The 18422-nt window shown below is 42.7% G+C and overlaps 1 protein-coding gene across 4 annotated transcripts in view; it reads right to left on the bottom strand.

The window, feature by feature from the left end:
• The window catches only part of SNX9 (sorting nexin 9), a 90499-nt gene that overhangs the window by 40807 nt on the left and 31270 nt on the right, over positions 1-18422 (bottom strand). For all 4 annotated transcript variants that reach the window (XM_059083170.2, XM_067011082.1, XM_059083169.2 and 1 more), the window contains exons 2-4: positions 12375-12461; positions 9782-9856; positions 8403-8528 (exon numbers count right to left, since the gene is read on the bottom strand). In XM_059083170.2, the coding sequence (XP_058939153.1) occupies positions 8403-8528; positions 9782-9856; positions 12375-12461 (288 nt within the window). The remainder of the gene's footprint in view (positions 1-8402; positions 8529-9781; positions 9857-12374; positions 12462-18422) is intronic.

Genomic DNA, 18422 nt, shown 5'->3' with positions numbered 1-18422 from the left:
GCCTGCACTAGTCTGCAACTGCTGACCACAAAAATAATAGGTCTGGTTTTGTTATATTTTGCTACTTTGTTGTTACTTTGCTTCTTATATGACATCCTTGGGCCACCAGGATGAGTAAGAATCAAACTCTTACTTCTGACAATAGGCATCCATGAAAACGCAGTAAGACCTGGGCAACGGCCTGTTTGGAAACAACAGTTAGATCGACTTGATTCACTGGTTTCCCAATATGTTCTGTTGGTTTCAGGGGAAATAAGTTCTTCTGGTTTCCCAGTTCTTCAAGACGTGGTCTAAGAAGGACTTTCACTGCACACATCATGAGACAACACTGGGAGAGGCTGGGGGCAGAGGGAGAGATGGGCAACAGATGCCTTTATTTCTCTCTGTGCCCACTTGAACTAGTTCAGACTTCAAGGGTGATCTAGGTCTGAGAACTAATGAGAAAGATAACTTATATCTCATCAAGGTTGCTTTCTGTTTGGCGTTCTACCAAGCCAGCAAACAAGAGTACAAAGAATACATAAAGGTTCAAAAGATACTGATGAGTAGGCAGAGCTCCTGCCGCCCACCTGGCTCCTGCAGAGGATGCCCGAAGTTCAACACAGGTCAACGCGGGCCACTCGGTTTGATAAGTCTACCAGGTAAGAAGAGTTGCTGATCATGGGCTCACTACCCTGTGTATTATCATCTCGGAGGAAAGGCTCTGGAAGCGTTCAAGGGCCCACCTTATTACCGCACAAGGAAACCCTCAGTCACATACATCTACACCCTATCGGTTCTGTTGCTATGGCGGGTTACGCTGCCACGCCCTAATACGCTTGGAAGGAGAGACGGAGGGAAGGAACTTGCAGAGTAAGACTCTGGCCAGGGATATACAACACAAATGAATGGAAAGTTAGTGGTTTTGTGAAAGCTGAGGTTATTATGTTTCTGTTTGTTTGTTTTCCGCACCTTATCTGCATGACTGAGGCATAAATGTCTTTATCTGACATTTCTCATTCATGAAATGTTTAATAACCATGTGCCAAGTGTGACAGGAAGCGGGACTAGAAAACAAAGAATGTGATTCCTCTATAAACCAAGAACACTTCAGTTTCTGACAAAGGTTTCTCGTGCTCAAAAAGGCCTACAGAAGGTATAAAACTGTCTTCTGTAAAAAGCCTAATTATTTCAGCTCAAAATACAGATAGAATTTGTAAAATTTCCTCTTTTGTTATTTATAGATCTTTTGCTAAAAGCACATCATCTAATTCTACAGATGAACCTCTACTGACTTCAAAAAACCCCTTATAGAAATACAAAACGTGTACATTCTTTTAAAAGTAAGGCTAGATCACAACAACAGATTAAATCAATTTGTAGCCAGGCACATCAATACTACTGACTGGAAATTACTTCCCAAAAAGCTTAAATGACTTAACAGATCCTTTATTAATTCACATTCTGAACCCACAGACATCAATTCCAGGTATTTATTTTTTAAATAGAGAAAACTAAAAAATAAGATTTGCCTTAAAAAATGGAAAATACTGGGCTTCCCTGGTGGCGCAGTGGTTGAGAATCCGCCTGCCGATGCAGGGGACGCGGGTTCGTGCCCCGGTCCGGGAAGATCCCACGTGCCGCGGAGCGGCTGGGCCCGTGAGCCGTGGCCTCTGGGCCTGCGCGTCCGGAGCCTGTGCTCCGCAACGGGAGAGGCCACAACAGTGAGAGGCCCGCATACCGCAAAAAAAAAAAAAAAAAAAAGGAAAATACTTGTACTAGCTTAGAGAATTTACTTACTTTTTAGCACAAAGTTTTAAAATAGGTAGCTTTATGTGCCAAACAGGATGACGCTCTAAGTAGCATAAGACAGTCTGATAGATCTAATAAAGATCTAATAAAGGTCCACGCGAAATGGGCTTTTGCAGACATTCCTCTGATGATGGGCCGGGCGTACAACAATGCTGACTGGCCCTTCAGCAGGCCAGTTATAAGGTAAAAACAAAACAAAACAAACCCTTTGCTTTTGTCATTTGTTTCCTGTTAGATAAAGCCAAACAGCAACAAAACATCCTAAAAAATAAATTTTGGGCTTCCCTGGTGGCGCAGTGGCTGAGAGTCCGCCTGCCGATGCGGGGGACACGGGTTCGTGCCCCGGTCCGGGAGGATCCCACGTGCGGCGGAGCGGCTGGGCCCGTGAGCCGTGGCCGCTGAGCCTGCGCGTCCGGAGCCTGTGCTCCGCAACGGGAGAGGCCACAACAGTGAGAGGCCCGCGTACCGCACAAAAAATAAATAAATAAAATAAATTTCGCCAGTGTGTATTTCTGAATGGGTCCCAGATGCACAAAGCTGTCTTATGTAAGGCAAGGGTCTGGGATCAGGAAAGCACGGAAGGTTAACATCACCAGCCTAATGCAGTTTTGAGGAAAACTGTCAACAAATCCTGCATACAGATGTGCACAATCCTCCTTACAAAGCCCTGTAACTGAGTAAAAGGGATTCCTGTGTGGCCGGGAGAGGGGGTGGGGAAATGGAGAGAACCTTTGCAACAGGGGTTTTGTAAAGAGAAAGTCTCAGTAACCAATTATGAGAAGCCCACAGCATTACAGACCTTATTTGAGATAATGAAATAATAAGCCTTTGTGAAGGTTTTCTTTTGCTGATTTATTTTTAAATGGACTACAAAATGGCCTAAAAATGGACATTTTTTTGAGAAATGAGAAAACAAAATGTAGTTCCAACATAAAATTACTATTTCCTTCCTCATTCCTTAATAAATAAAAGTTCCTTCATAACAAATACCATCACACTGAAAATCTCTACATAATAAAAAAGATGTTACGTTCCTAAATACCCACTTAACTTTGAGCATCTGTTTAATATCCAAACTGCTAAAAATAATTAAACCCCTACTAAGTACCACATATTGTTCTAAACACTTTACAACTTTTTTCCATTTACTCTTTCCAACAATTCTGTGAGGTCTTACAGGTAAGGAAACTGAGGCACACAGAAGCTGAGAAGCTCACCGTGAGTCACACGGCAGGTATGAGGTCTGGGAATAAAATCTAGGCAAGGTCTGGGATTAAAACCGAGCGTTTTCCTGCCTTTACAACATCTAAAGGATGCAGGACACTCCTATCAATAACTGGCTCACAAAGGCACTCAGGGTTTTAAAGTGGAATGAAAAAGAGAGCACAGAAAAAAAGCAACATTTCAGAGAAACAGAAATGGAAAAGTCAGGAAGAGAAACTAGATTTGTGGGGAAATAATGAGTGATTCTGTTCACGCAGAGTCTGAGATACAGAGGAGACAGGCAGACAGCGATGCTGAACGAGAAGCTGGACACTGCGCAAACGGAAGAGAGAATTCAACATTGGAGAGCTATTTCTAAGGGAATCTTGTGCACGGTTAGAGAGGGTAGAAGAAGGAGACAGGGTGGAACAAAAAAGGGTAAGTGGATTGAGATTGTTCCTCGGAGAGGGAAGAGGTGGAAAAAAGAAGGAACATATTTCTTAAATGTCTTCCGTGAGTCTGACACCACTTTATCATACCAGTGGCCTGGTCCTCCGCTAGTTCAGGAAGCAGCCACGACTCTTACGAAGTGCAGCCAGACTGTCGACCGAGCTCTAACACCAAACGTTACGCCAGGCTTCCCACCACACCAACCCACGTGGAGACGGGGAAGGATGGGATGAGAAACCGTGGAACAGAAGAACAGAGATATATCCAAGGGCAACTGGGGTACAGTGTGATAAAGAAAGCAACAAGAATTTTAACAAAAGGAGAAGCAGTTTATTCCAAGTATGTACACCTTTCTAGTTTAAAAAAGATAGAAAAATAAATCCCTCAAGTCAAAAGCCTTCAGATAAAACATCTAGGTTGATACAACTTTCAATTAATGTTTAAGCCCCTTTGTTCTTTTAAAGGTACAAGCAAAACCTTCCCATTAATTTCTCAAAAGTAAGTTCTGCAAAGAGGCAGTAATCTAAGAGTTTTTAAAAAGATCTATACTGAGAACCCTTTTCTAATCAATGATATAATTTAAACACTAACAGCTGGGAGAAAACCCAGATGCGGACAACTGTTGACACATGTTTGGTAATAATGTCGGCGATTCATTTCCACCAGCAGGTTAATTCATCCTAGTGGCTCAGCTACTAACAGGAAATGCTCCTGAAACTGTAAAATATCAGATAAATGACTAATAATGAAACCAGTATTAACCACTAAAAACCATTCTTCTTTTCTAAAGGTATGGCAATAGCTGTCCTCATCCAACTTAAAATCTGTAATAGAAAAAGAAAACAAGAACCTGATTCATTTCTTAGATATCCTTCAATAATTTTTCTACACAATTTGCATCTGTGGTGTGTCTATATTTAAACACAATAAAGATAACATTACACATAGTGATATGCCTTTTTAAAAGCCCATTCATCCATATCTGTATATCTGAAGCTACCCTCATGCTTCTAAAAGCAGCCCTGCTTCCCATGGTGTGGCTGTCCTGTAGTCTATCTGACCAGGCCCTACGGATGACGCACACTTTCTAGGCTCTGCTGTTACAACAGTGCTGCAGGAAACCTCTTCTCCTGCCCAGATGGCTGTGTTCTGACAACAGAGCTGTAAGATCAACTCAGAAGTGCTGGGTCAAAGAGTAGATGCACCTCAAATATTAATATATATTATCAAACTGTCCTCCAAAAAGCTTCATCGACTTATCCTTTACCAGCTTCATACCAGAATGCCTATTTGAACGCACCTTTCCTCACACTAGGAGTTAAAACATTTTAATTCTCTGCTAATTTGATAGAAGAATTTCAAAATGAGCATTTTCCTATGTTTACTGGCTCTTCATATTTCTTTTCCAATGAAAAGTCTGTTCATATCCTTTGCCCATTTCTTCTGAGTTGTTTACCTTTTTCCTACAGATTTACAAGAGTTCTTTGTATATTAACAGAATTAGCTGATATTTTTGGCATGTTAGAAATGTTTTTCCTAGTTGAATATTACTTTTTAAAAAATTTTTAATTTATTTTTGGCTTCGTTGCTGCATGTGGGCTTTCTCTAGTTGCGGTGAACGGGGGCTACTCTTCATTGTGGTGCGCGGGGCTTCTCATTGCGGTGGCTTCTCGTTGCAGAGCACAGGCTATAGGCGTGCGGGCTTCAGTAGCTGTGGCGCGCAGGCTCGGTAGTTGTGGCTTGCGGGCTCTAGAGCGCAGGCTCAGTAGTTGTGGCGCACAGGCTTAGTTGCTCCGCGGCATGTGGGATCTTCCCAGACCAGGGACCGAACCCGTGTCCCCTGCACTGGCAGGTAGATTCTTAACCGCTGTGCCACCAGGGAAGCCGCTTACTTTTTGACTTAAATATATCAATTCTTCCCTTAATGGCTGCTAGAAATTGTGCTGTGCTTAGAAAGACCTTCTATATTCCAAAGTTCATGAAAAACAATGTTACCTATGTTTTTTCCAAGTACTTAAAAAAAAAATAAACAGCTCTATCATTTTTCAAATTAAATTGTTCCAACACATTTAAAGAATAATGCATTATATTCCTTTGACATTTACAGTTCTAGTCTATACCTCAGCCAAGTGGCTGGACTGTGTTTTACAGGTAAAGGATTCCCTTACATACTAGAAAGGAAAGAAGAAGTCGTGATGGGGCTTGGCGTGACGCATTATCATTATCTGCCTCTACACCAGTTGCTGCACTTATCTCTGTGACTGCTCAGTAAGGAGCTAGAACCAGAAGGTACCCCAAGCAACCTGAAATTAGGAGGTCTAAGAAAAACAAAAGGAAGTGCTATTTTACGTATTAAGTTATAAATGTATGAACTAATTACTGTGAAATGCAGTACAGCTTAAAAATACAAAGTCAAGGAAGACTCAGAGAAATTAAAAAACAACAGGCTCAAAGTAAGTTACTCAAGAACATCTTCAGATGGATGTAACCTTTTAGAGAGATCTCTCTAAAAAGATATGATTTAAAAGACACAACAGTCAGAAAGTTGGATGACCAGGAGCTGAATGCAAGGCTTTAACCTGCCTGTGCAGGAAGAAGGCCAAACGGAAAACAAGTGGTGCTGAGGAGACGCAAGGGACACTGATTAGAGCGTGTGCACAGTGTACCGAGCTGAAGGGGGGCCCTGCCTGCCTGACGGCAGAGGGGAGAGGCCTGGCTCCTCTGACACACTTATCTCCAAATAAAACCGTCCTCCGGGAACTAACACAACGCCAGACTAACTAGAAAGGCCCAAGAGGCATATCCCTGGAACAAAAATCGTATTTTCTTACTGACATTCAGAAAATGAAATAACGGGCAAACCTGACGGCCACATTTTAAAAAATTAACAATGGTATTTTTATAAAATGAACCACAGTTTTGGCCCGTTTAAGTTGTTCTCACATCCTGGATAACTGAGAGCATAGATGGCTGCTGAAAATATTTTTATTCAAATGCTTAAATTAATTCATCATTGTCATGCTTTCTGTATTTTGTTACTCCTTGTTTCGGTTCATTTTTTTCTTTGCTTTCGAAGGATCTGATTAGACTTAATGTCAGACTGGATTAGTAAAACCTAACTTTAAAAAAAAGTCGGTTATATTTTCTTCAAAATAACCTGGAAGAAAAAAATTAGACTTATGCTGATCAGTTTATATTCTTACATTTAAATACTGAGGAGTCTTCTTCATAACATAAAATTTGAGCCTGATTTTTTAAAAAAATATTTATTTATTTATTTTTGGCTGTGTTGGGTCTTCGTTTCTGTGCGAGGGCTTTCTCCAGTTGCGGCGAGTGGGGGCCACTCTTCGTGGCGGTGCGCGGGCCTCTCACCGTCGCGGCCTCTCCCGTTGCGGAGCACAGGCTCCAGACGCGCAGGCTCAGCAGCTGTGACACACAGGCCCAGCCGCTCCGCGGCATGTGGGATCTTCCCAGACCAGGGCTCGAACCCATGTGCCCCACATTGGCAAGCAGATTCCCAACCACTGCGCCACCAGGGAAGCCCTGAGCCTGATTTTGAATTTGTGTTTATGAGCTAAAGTACTTCAGTCTACCTTGAGATATTTGAAACAGGTCCCTGAATTAAAATAAGATGAATATTCCCGTCTTTTGTTTCCTTCACTTATTCTAGGATCATCTTATTATAATTCCCCTTTATTGAAATGTCATTTTTACTTAATGCAAACCCTTTCACTGATGTTCTTGTAAAACTCAGTGACTCTCAGCTGGGTTGACTTTGCCCATTTGGCAACAACTGGAGACAATTTTGGTGACTGGAGCCAGGGTTGGGGCGGGGGTGAGGGGGAAGCGGGGAGAGCGGTGAGTGCAGGCCGGAGACACTGCTAGTCATCACAGTGAGGAAGCATCGGGCCCCAAACGTTAACAGCTCCCAGGCTACGAATCCCTGGTAAAACGTCAAGTAAGGGTTAACCGCTATTTCTTCAAATTTTATCTTGAGTAAGCTGGCCAATATTCTTAGGTATAACAGATTAAGAAAATATAGGAGAATGCTCAACTCTGGTGATAACCTCGCCTCTGAATTTTAAATATCTGAGCCAGACAATGTGTAATTTAGGATGTCCACAAAAACTATTTAAAAATGTATAAAATCTGCAGTTAACATATGGTAACAGTACTTGGAAAAACTCTCTTAAAAAGTTAAGATATAAATATACTGTAAGCAAATAATTATAAGTGATATGATTATTAAGCTTTACCTAATTTAAAGCCTTTTATGTAGTTTAAAATGTCAAGAAGTAACATCTCCTAAAGACGTAGGAGGCATATCCTACGTATCCATATCCATCTTCTCAATTTTCTTACTGACACTGGCTCTGGATAATCATTTAGCAATAACTGAACCAGGCAGAGTCACCTAAACCGGTCAAATTCCTTAAAATTACTGTGAACTTGCAGCACCGTTTTCTCAAATTATCCCACTCTTCTGAGTTTTCTAGCAGCAGTACCATACCAACTGCTGGATCTACCGCCACTTTTACATGCACTGCATCTGCAAGAGGAGGGGGCTCGAGCTGAGAGTGCAAGTAATGTGCCAAGGTCACAGAAATCATGTCCTGTTCCAGCCAGAGCTTTGACCCTGACTGCTGCGCCTCAGCAGAGGAACCTTTTCCTTCCTTGCCCTCAAGTGAGAGGATATTCACAGTTTATGGGGTCTGTATTCATACCATGCCAGACTTTTCAAGCAACTCTCAATGAACACCCCGCCTTCTAATTAACCATCAACGCTAAAAACAGTCTTTGTTAAAACCCAGCAAGAAACGTCACACAAAGATCTAACAGCTATTTTGTTCACGCTTTCAGGGAATGCCAATAGCTGTAATGCAGCACAAGCTTTCACAAACGTGCTTTGCTCTCAGTAAAGCCAGTCGCATCCAGCAGGACGATGGAATGAGATTTACCTGGTTGTTACTGCTGGCAGCCGATGAACTGGCTTGAGCTGTACTTGCTGAGAGGGAATCGAGGAAGGCTTGGTCAGCCACTGAATTTCCACAAGAAAACTGATCTTTTCCATCACTGGGCAAAATCTGAACATTAGAAAGAACCACAGTTATCTTCATAGATTAGAGTTATTTCAGAGTTAGAGCCCCTGAGGGCAAGCAAGACCTGTCAACTAACATGGAAAAGGGATTTCTATCCTCAAAGGGTAAGCAAGCCCAAGAAGATGTCATAACAATTCCCTTCTGTCAGTATGAAGAATTCTAGAAATGCAACTAATGCCGGCGTCAACTTAAACTCTCCCATCTTCCTCATTCTTGTTAATTTTTAGGGTCCTGAATGCGCAGTGCACAGAGGTCAAACACAACATAAACATGAGACACGTGGCTTAGGGGCCTGTGAACCCTCTGAGACTGTCTGGAAAAGGTGGGGCGTCTGCATGTGCATATTTCTGAGATTTCATCAGATTCTCCAGAGTGTTCAAAACTCCCCCCCCCCCGGCCCCGCCAACTCTCAGTCAGGAGCAACAGTCAGCCCTCCCATTCTGCAGCCAGTGCCCAGCACACACCCTCCCAGGGTACTATTTCTGTCTACTGGAGGGGAACCCAAGGCAACTCACTTCGTTCTTGATCTCATTCCAACTTTACTCACAGGGCACCAGACAGCCTGAGTTTCTTTCTATCACCCAGGATGAGAGAGAGGCAAGCTCACCATATACCCAGGACTCAGCTCAGTAACCTATGGACGACCAGCAGGGGGCGCCAGGAGGCTGGCTCAGAGAGGGTTTGTCAGCTGAGTGGGTGTGTCCCAGGCAGGGAGGGCTCGATCGGGGGCTGTGCACTATCCTTGGCACCTATCACAACAGAGCTTAAACCAGGCAATAGCTCACAGCAGCCCGTCCAAGACCCTTCGTCCTTGGGAATGGGAGAAGGAACTGACAGAGGTGTCCTAAATTAGCACAGGGAGAAGAAAGCTACTTCAAACAGTCTGCTATTTAAACTTTGGGAATCAATTCTACAGTGAACAGGATTGTAGGCAGCAGCTACTACACAATATTAGCAAAGGGAAAAATAGAGACTTTTATTCAGAATAATTAAAAGTTGCTATCCTTGGAAGGAACTTAATCTAAATATCTGGAGTCACTCTTTGGAGCCTAAGTCTATAGGTAATATTTCTTTTGGTTCTACTTCAGTGTATTTTCTACATTTTGTATAATCAGCATGTATTACTCTTACAATGGAACTTTTTCATTACCTTCCAGTCCTGCCCTTTAAGTTGATAATTCATAAAAAGATATATGACAACGACCGGGTTTAATTAATAAATGACAGTAAGTTCTTACCTCAACGTAGTCTGTGGGAACAAGCCCTCGTTCTCCTTTGCTGTTTCTTCCTTCCAGCCATCCTCCGCCAACATCCTCAAAAAGGTTAAAAAAAAAAAAAAAAAAAAGATTATAGTTGGAATTTCCTGCAGATATTTTGCTCTGGGGATTGTTACCCATAAAAAAGTAACCAACATTAACCTTTTCATTCCTACAGAGCTGGCGTTGTTCAAATTTTTAAATTCTTAAGCCTTCTCTTTACATCAGACAATGATATAATCTAAAAAGAAAACTCAAACTTGAACAACTGATCAAAGATTGAAAAACAGTCTATTAATAGAATGTCATCATTTTGTAATTCCTTTCTATTTACTGGTCTGTGGTAGATCTCAAAAATGGTCTGCAGCTCCGACTGTCAAGAGGTAGAATGCACACCCCTACTTCTGGGATCTGCGCTGTCCTTTGTGACCTCTTTGGCCAACAGAAGGAGGTGGAGATAATATGGGGTGAGTTCAGAGCTGGCCTCTAGAAGCTTTGTACACTTCAGCTCGCTCTTTTTTCCAAAAGAGCTACTATGAGGATAAATTCTGAGTTGCCAGATGATGACAGAGACAAGGCCCAATCTCCCCGTTGCCCCCACCCAAAGCCAGCTAACCCCCAGCAGGAGAAATGCCAGACAGATGAGGTCACGCTGGAGTGCTCCGCCCCAGCCCTGCAATGGGTGACGGCGGACCCACTGAGGAGAACCACCCAGCTGACTCGTGGATTCCCGGGCAACAACAATCAATTATCTGTTTAAGCCACTAAGCTTTGGGATTGCCCGTTGTTCAGGAAAACTAACCGGTCCGTACTCCCTTAGCTCTCCTGGATAAGTAATGTTAATAAACTAAATATCAATAATAACATACTCTGTAACAGGATTCCCATTTTTCAACGTTACTTCAGCCAAGTCCTACTTTTTCCCCTTAAAATAGTAAGGGTTACCTTAAATTCATAAATCATACCCTAATTAGTTAATACCTACCTGAATCTAGATAACATATTCTTTTTAAACGTCACTTTAAGCCACAACTTTGTCCATTTCTTGACCACAACAGCAACTTAAATACTATTTTACCGAGAAATGAAGAATGCTTCTTCATTTAAAAAATAAGAAATCAATAGTAGACAAAATAATCTTTAATCACTTCTATGATTAAAAATAGAACCTATTTACTTATATACACCTGGCATATTATATAAAACTACATATACTTTTTCTAACCAGTAATTTTTTTTTTAATCTAAAACATACAAAATAGGTCTAAAAAAATACCATCAACATTAAGAAACCACAATCCTCTTGGTCATTCCTCGTTCTCCTTCCTTGGCCTCTGTGCTGCCAGAGTCCCCACTCCCTCCCACCTGGTGGGACAGGTGCATCCCTTCCTTCCTCTTCCAGAGTCTCCTTGGCCTTCCCGGTACCTTTCTTCACATGCTTGCTCAAAGATGTCCAGGGAGCCGGCCTATCTCAAGCCCTCAGCTCTAGCTCTGCAATTCTATTTCTAAAGTAATGCAAAGCTATAGGGCAGGGTTGATTATTTTAGTCTTTAAACTTAACATCTAAAAAATAAGCCCTTCTTCCTGACTTACGTACTTTAATAAATCCATGTGCACCATTCTCTTAGGCGCGAAGGCCAAAAACCTCAGGGATCCTTGACTATTTCTCACCAATAGTATCTAATCAGGTCCCTAGTCCTCCTGGTCTGACTCCCCAGAGCCTCCTGCATCCATCTTCTTTCTACTCCTATTGCTACTACCCAAGGTCATGATCCTAGGCTCCAGCCACACCAATTCATTCAATACACCTCTGCTAGATTAATTTCCTTCAAGTGCAGGTCTCATCATGTCACCTCCCTACAACAACATCAATAATAAAACCAAGCAGAACCCTTAAATGAATCCACTGCTTCCCAAATGAAATCCAAGGCTGTAGCCGGGCTTCAGGTCCTGTCTGCTTTGGCTCTGAGAGCCTGTTTTCTCAGCCAGTCTCCTACTGGCGTATATATACCTGTACTCCTGGGACACTTGTTTACTTGCAGTGTCCCCTGCAGAGAAGAAAAAGCAGGGCCTAGAGGCCAGCAGATGTGGTTTTGAATCCCGGTTTTGACACTTACAAGCAGAAGGGTCTTGGGCAAGTTACTTAACCTCTCTAAGGCTCATTACCCTCATTTGTAAAAAGAGATTAAAAATACCTACCTCACACAGTTCACAGAGGAAAATATGTGAAAAACTATATGCATAGTACTTAGTCAAACACTTAGCTCACAGGCCATGAGTAAATGGTAGCTGAGGCTGCTAAACAACACTGGTCACTTTCTGATCTCTATACCTGTGTCCAGCTGGGATCTGTCCCAGATGTCGCTCCAGTGCTGCCTGATGGAGCCCCATCCAGCTATTTTTAGGGGGTCTTAATTGTTCTCAGTGTTTATATAATAGATTATTACTTCAATATCAATACTTCACAAGCAATAGGAAAGAAAGTCATGTGGGTCTGAATGATCAACCTGTTAAAAACATAAAATCTTAAAAATAAGTCCTTAAGGGACCTATTGAAACCTAACAGTTCTCTTACCGGATTTGTAATTGTGATGATTTCTCCTTCATTAACTGTCAGTTCATTATTTCCAGGTTCAGCAGCAAAATCATACATAACCCGAGCCTATTGGAAGTAGAGGAGAAAAGAGGAAGTTACAAATGTAAACGTTAACAGTCAAAAAAGAACCACCTATACCGTTCACTTTGTAAGCGTGCTGGTGTGAACAGCGCATCATGACCCTGACTGCAGTTGTTTTGCAAGAAAGGAAGACACAGTACGAAAGTGGTTCATCAGCCCTATTTGTGAGGAAGAATGAAACCAATGGCGAGAGCCCTCCTCTGCTTCGGGAACTGGGAAGGTTTCTGCTAGCTGCTCACACTGCATTTAGACATCGGCTCCCAAAGTACTGAAAGTAAACCCATTTCATCAAGGGGAAAAGAGCATGGCCTTTCTTTTAGGAGGTAAGAAGTAGAAAGACAGATGTTGTTCATTCTGGGAACAGTCAATCCCAGGGCCTGAGGGATCTCCACAGACACACAAATATGTACCCACATCAGATTCATAATCTTCAGATTAATCCCTTGCTCTGAAAACTCTCACTGTTCTTTATCTAGAAAAAATTTTGGAAGTGCAGCATCCCTAGCCAACTAAACGCAGAAATTTAAGATGTGGGCAGCAAGATATATTCATACTCTTCTACTAGGATACTTCCTACTATACGACGACTTACCTAGGGCTCTGGTATAGTGGTCAGGTAACCTGAGCAGCTGTGATTTTCAAACTTCTCCTTGCAATGGAATCTGAGCTTCATAGAACACAGACTAAAGGGAAGCTGTTCTAGTTGATGTGAGGTGGGGCTGCTCTTTCAGGGTCCTCCTCAAGCGGATCCTTGAGGCACCAACCCAGAGATGTGGGTTCCTTGGAATAACTGCCAGGCACGTATTCCAAGAGAGACAACCACTGTTGTAAAAATACAAATACTTTATATATACTTTTATAATATATAATAAATATATTACATATATTTAATCCATTTCAAATTCTAAATAATTGCCTTTCACGGACTATCTCATAGAAGCAAGTCCACCTTATAAATTGGAGGCCACATGAACCTAGTTTTAACATAGGTTGTTTTAAAAGTAATTGTCCTAGGAGGCAAAATAAAGTCTGCCTACAGGGCTAGACAAATTAGCCTAATGGAACTGCATTCCTTTAACAAATATGTGCTGCACACCGACCATATGGCAAGAACTGTGCTGGCCCTTTTGCTGGCCAGAGCTCTTTCTCCACACCTGCTTAATAAGCCTGAAATCCTCATAACAGGAATCAAGGATTCAACTCCTGGGATGAAAGATTAGGGGAAAAAAAATCCCCAATACTAATTTATTTTGAAATACATCAAAAATAATAAGATGGGGCTTCCCTGGTGGCGCAGTGGTTGCGAGTCCGCCTGCCGATGCAGGGGATGCGGGTTCGTGCCCCGGTCCGGGAAGATCCCACGTGCCGCGGAGCGGCTGGGCCCGTGAGCCGTGGCCGCTGAGCCTGCGCGTCCGGAGCTTGTGCTCAGCTGCGGGAGAGGCCACAACAGTGAAAAGCCCGCGTACCGCAAAAAAATAATAATAAAATAAAATAATAATAATAATAAGATGAACTGATGGAGGAATATGTGATAAAGCAGGTACAGTAAGTAAAATGTTATTTATAGAATCTACAATAGATAGTGGATTTACAGTGCCCAAGGGAAAATGAGTTCAACTTTTCTACATGCATAAAAAAATGTTGGAAAAGAACAAATGGTAGTGTACACTCCGTCGGTCAAGAAACAGAATTAGATCCTTTACTGCTATAGTCTGGGAGGCTGGGAAGGGGGACTGAAAGCCAGGCTCAGGGACAGTGAGAATTCTGGAAGCACCCCAGTTTTCCTTAGGCCACTCCAAAGGACAAAGGCACTGCGCTGAGGTATGTTCCTCACACAGCTGCAAAAGTAGATAGAATTCTGCTTGCCACGTTGGGGACAATTTTTAAAAAACATGCCACACCAACCTCAATCCCTCGTGCAATGAGGGCAGACAGGAGATGAACGCCTGAGGAGGGAGAGGGAGGTCCCCGGGCCAGGACTCAGCCCCCGGGACGGCGAGCTTCCGGGGGAGGGGCAGGGGCTGGCAAGCTGACAGGAGCCAGGGGAGGAACCTGCTTTTTGTTCCTGTTCCTCGGGAATCCTGGTTAACAGCTTTTGTGATCCGGTTAAATGCAACTAACCCGCAGGTGGAGAAAACCAAAGCCTCTTGTTTACTAAAGTTACAACCTGGTGAAACAGAATGTGAAACAAGCTAAAAATAAAAAAATGGAAACTCCCTCACACATGTAGGTACTACTGAACTTTTACCGGTGGAAAATGTCTATAAACACTATAGGTTTATTTATTTAATACGTTGGTTTAGGACTTTTTTTTTTTTTAACCTAGAGATGCTTCTTAAGAATTATAACTGAGACTAACTTTGGAGAACAGAAAGATTTAAAAAGCACATCCCCAAATGAGCATAAATGTCCACAGGAAGAAAAAAAAAAAAGGCCATTCAGCCTAGAAGAGTAACTCTTCTTACAAAGTTTAGGCCGGGCTGGAAACCTCCGGCCCCCTCCTATTATCCACTACTCCTCTCTCCTGTCCTTCCTTGGCTTCCAGGTCTCCTCACCTTCCCACCTTCACCGCCACTACAGGACCCACACAGATAAAGATGCTGACCTCGACCTCAACTGCCAATCTGCCCAACTATTTTTTGATGTGGTCTTTGAGAGAAAAGGTCATTTTTCTACACCGCCTTTTCCAATGTTAGCTGTACATTAAAAAATGACTCCAAGTATATTCAAGAGCTAAATTTCCACACAGTAGATAACGTCATACCGTATACTGAATACATACTGTCAACCACAATTAATCTCTTCGACAGCAATTTCAAAAAGTATTATAGAGGAAGTGAATGGCTGGTAGATAGCAATTCTATATATAAGTTATTTTATCTAGATACAGTAAGATAAACATTAGTGGATTCACAGCTTCAAACTAAGTGTTGCAGGCGCTAAGCGTTCCAGAATTCTAAGTGCGCCACACACACCTGTCGGATGTGTGCAGAACCCATCATCCTGAACATACCTCATTCTTTCTGACCCATGCTGTAAACACCTGTTATTTTGTCTGCTCCACATCCCTTCCTTTTGGAAACTTCCTGCCTTGCTCCAAATGATTGGTGAGCATATAACCCAAACAGGGAAAATCAGAATGCAACAGGTATGCTGGGAGAGTGGGTCTTTTTCTCTGAAAATGTTGCCGGCGGCTACAAGTCTGAAGGATGAAGTGGGGGGAATGCAGAGTGGAATGAGGAAGAGAAAGTGTCCTGATGAGAGCACCTGAAGGACAAGCCCCAAGCCATTTCTCCCCTTGTGGACGGTTCACACACAGGAACGAGTGCATCTCCTTTTGTGCTTATGAGTTCAGACTGTCAGCTGCAATCTAGAGAGTCCAAGTTGATACAAACCAATAATCCCAAACCAAAGAATTTTTTAAGAAAACATCCTAAATAAAAAAACGCTGTACATAAGTTCATTGCTGTATTTCCTATTTTGCAAAACAAAACCTAAAATGTACAGTAATAGAGAATTAAAGTTCCAAATATCAAAAAAACTGGCAGCAAAACAATTTCATATGGGGGTTGGAACACAGAAGACAAGCTCCCATTCTTACACAGCTGCTTCTTTCACATAAATCACAATTAAATCTTGGGAAAAAACAGTAAACCTTCAGCGATGCAGCTCTCCCATCTTTAAAACAGAGACGCTCAATCAAAAAAATGAGTAAAATATGTAAACCTACAGAAATTCGGGAATGAAGGATCTCTTATTAATCTGACACCCTTGAGAACTGAAGTTTTGCATGTAGGTGATATTTCTATAAAATTAATTTATCTTTTTAAATGGCAAGCTTGTTTTACTTAAACACTCTTTTTTTTTTTTAGAAGAAATATGGACTTTAATGAAGATTCTTTCCCTTTGGTATAAGTGAGACCCGTGAAAACATCCAAACAAAAAGAAAAGAAAAAAAAGGGAGGTGAGGATTTAGATAGTCCACACTCCCTTATCCACAAGGCCTAATGACAGCAAGGCCGGCTCCTCTGCCTTTGCAGCAGGACCTGCCTGGAGAAGGCATTCAATGACTGCAGGTTTTAAGTGTCCCCCAGCGCCCGCCTTGTGTGAAGCTAACACTCATTCAGCCAAACTTCTGCCTCCCAGCCTCGCGGTGGGAGGTCCAAGTTTCTCCAGTCCTAGCTCACACTCCGCCTCTGGTCTCTCAGAAAAGATAACGCTACCTGCAAAGGCCGGGGTGAGGAAAATGCCAATAGTTGTAAAAGGGCTTTGAAAAGTCAAAGAGGTGATGTATAAACTGATTATTATCATTTTGTGCTCAGGAATAAGCTATGGAAAACAAATTAGTAAAGTAAATCTACAGCCTTAAAATATACGCACATAAAATAAAAAATAAACGCAGTTCCAAATCTACCGATGGTATCTGGGGACTGTCTACTGCTTTAGAGTCTCAGTGCCCCTGCTCCCACCTCCACAAAATCCACCTAGGTTGGCACTTCAGTCAACCCCCCACCGCCCCAGCACGGGGAGGCAGGGCAGAGGCTACAGGAGGAAGCGCTGTACTTTGGCTCTAGAGTATAACATGCATGCAACATGGGGTGGGGGGAGTGGACTTGCCAAATGTATATATAGACCCCCTGGGATGAGGGGCCCCACCCAAGAGGCACTGAGCAAGGGGCGGGTCCATCTCCCCACTGGCTGGGAGGGGGCTCTGAGGCTATCTCTAAGGGCTGCATATCCCCGGGGAGAGGGGACAGCTGCCACTCCTGCCTCCGTACGCCCAACCTAAATGGGAGTGGGTACTGAGCAAGGAGAGGACGGGGTCCCAGAAGCCAAGGTGTCAGCACCCCCATGCTTGACTTCAGGGGCCCAAGAACTCTTTGCATAAAATATCTTCAGACCTAGCAGACGGTCAAAGGCACAAAGTTTAAAGGCTGGGAGGGAGGGTTGTTGAGAGGGGTCTGGGGTACCCTGAGCCCAGGGGTAGAGTAAAGGTGTGATTCATTCCCCCTTCCCAGGAAGGGTGATTGCTCTGCTGGACCTATCACCACAGGACATTTTCCATTACAAGGAGGCATACTGCCCAGGCCTCCAACACCCACCTTGGGGAAGGGGGTATCAAGTTGGTACAGGAAAGGCTCAGGGAAGGGGGCCACTCTGTACATTAATACTTTGGTGAGGTTTGGGGAGAAGCAGGACTCTACCCTGGCTCCTGACTCCAACCCTCTCACTCAGCTGGATGCTGAACCCCATGTCCACACTACCCCCATCCCTACACAAGGCCAAGCCCACAGAACACTCCCAAGTGAAGTCCTGAGAGTTAAACACACTCTTGACACTTTTTATAAAATTCACATATTTAATGACTTCCTATATCTTGTCTCTACCTAATCCACAAGATCATCAGAAGAAACAGAGCTCGCTCTAACAGACCCTGAGAGCATTATTATACCACTGATATATGTAAATGTATTTGTCTTTTTTATAAGTGGTTAAGGTGTAAATGCTTTTCAGTTTCTATCAATCTGTGATTTCAACAGCCGCTGCTAACTCCTGGCCTGTGCTTGTTCACTTGTTATTTTGAATCAAATAAAGAATCTTAAATTATCCTGGTAAAATTTCATCTCATTAGATTCAGCCCACTGCTCCAACCTATTAAGAGCCTGAATTCCTAAACCATCATCCAATTATCCCTTATCCTTTTCTGCTGAGTCATTAGAAAGCCTGATAAGCATGCTTTCCACAGTTTCACCTGTGCCATCAGTAAAATAGTTAAAATATGGCACGGCTGAGGTCCAAGACAGCTGCACATGATAAAAAAAAAAAAACTCTTTCCAAGGAGACATGGATCAATTAATTATGTTTTGGGCATGTTGCTCTTAAAATTTCCAAGTAAGGAAATAAACTTGGTTTGTTTCCTTAAATGTTTACAAGCAATGTGCTTGA

The sequence above is a fragment of the Kogia breviceps genome, chromosome 13, assembly GCF_026419965.1.
Source record: "Kogia breviceps isolate mKogBre1 chromosome 13, mKogBre1 haplotype 1, whole genome shotgun sequence".
Lineage (NCBI taxonomy): Eukaryota > Metazoa > Chordata > Mammalia > Artiodactyla > Physeteridae > Kogia > Kogia breviceps.
This window is presented reverse-complemented; position numbering and strand designations above follow the sequence as displayed.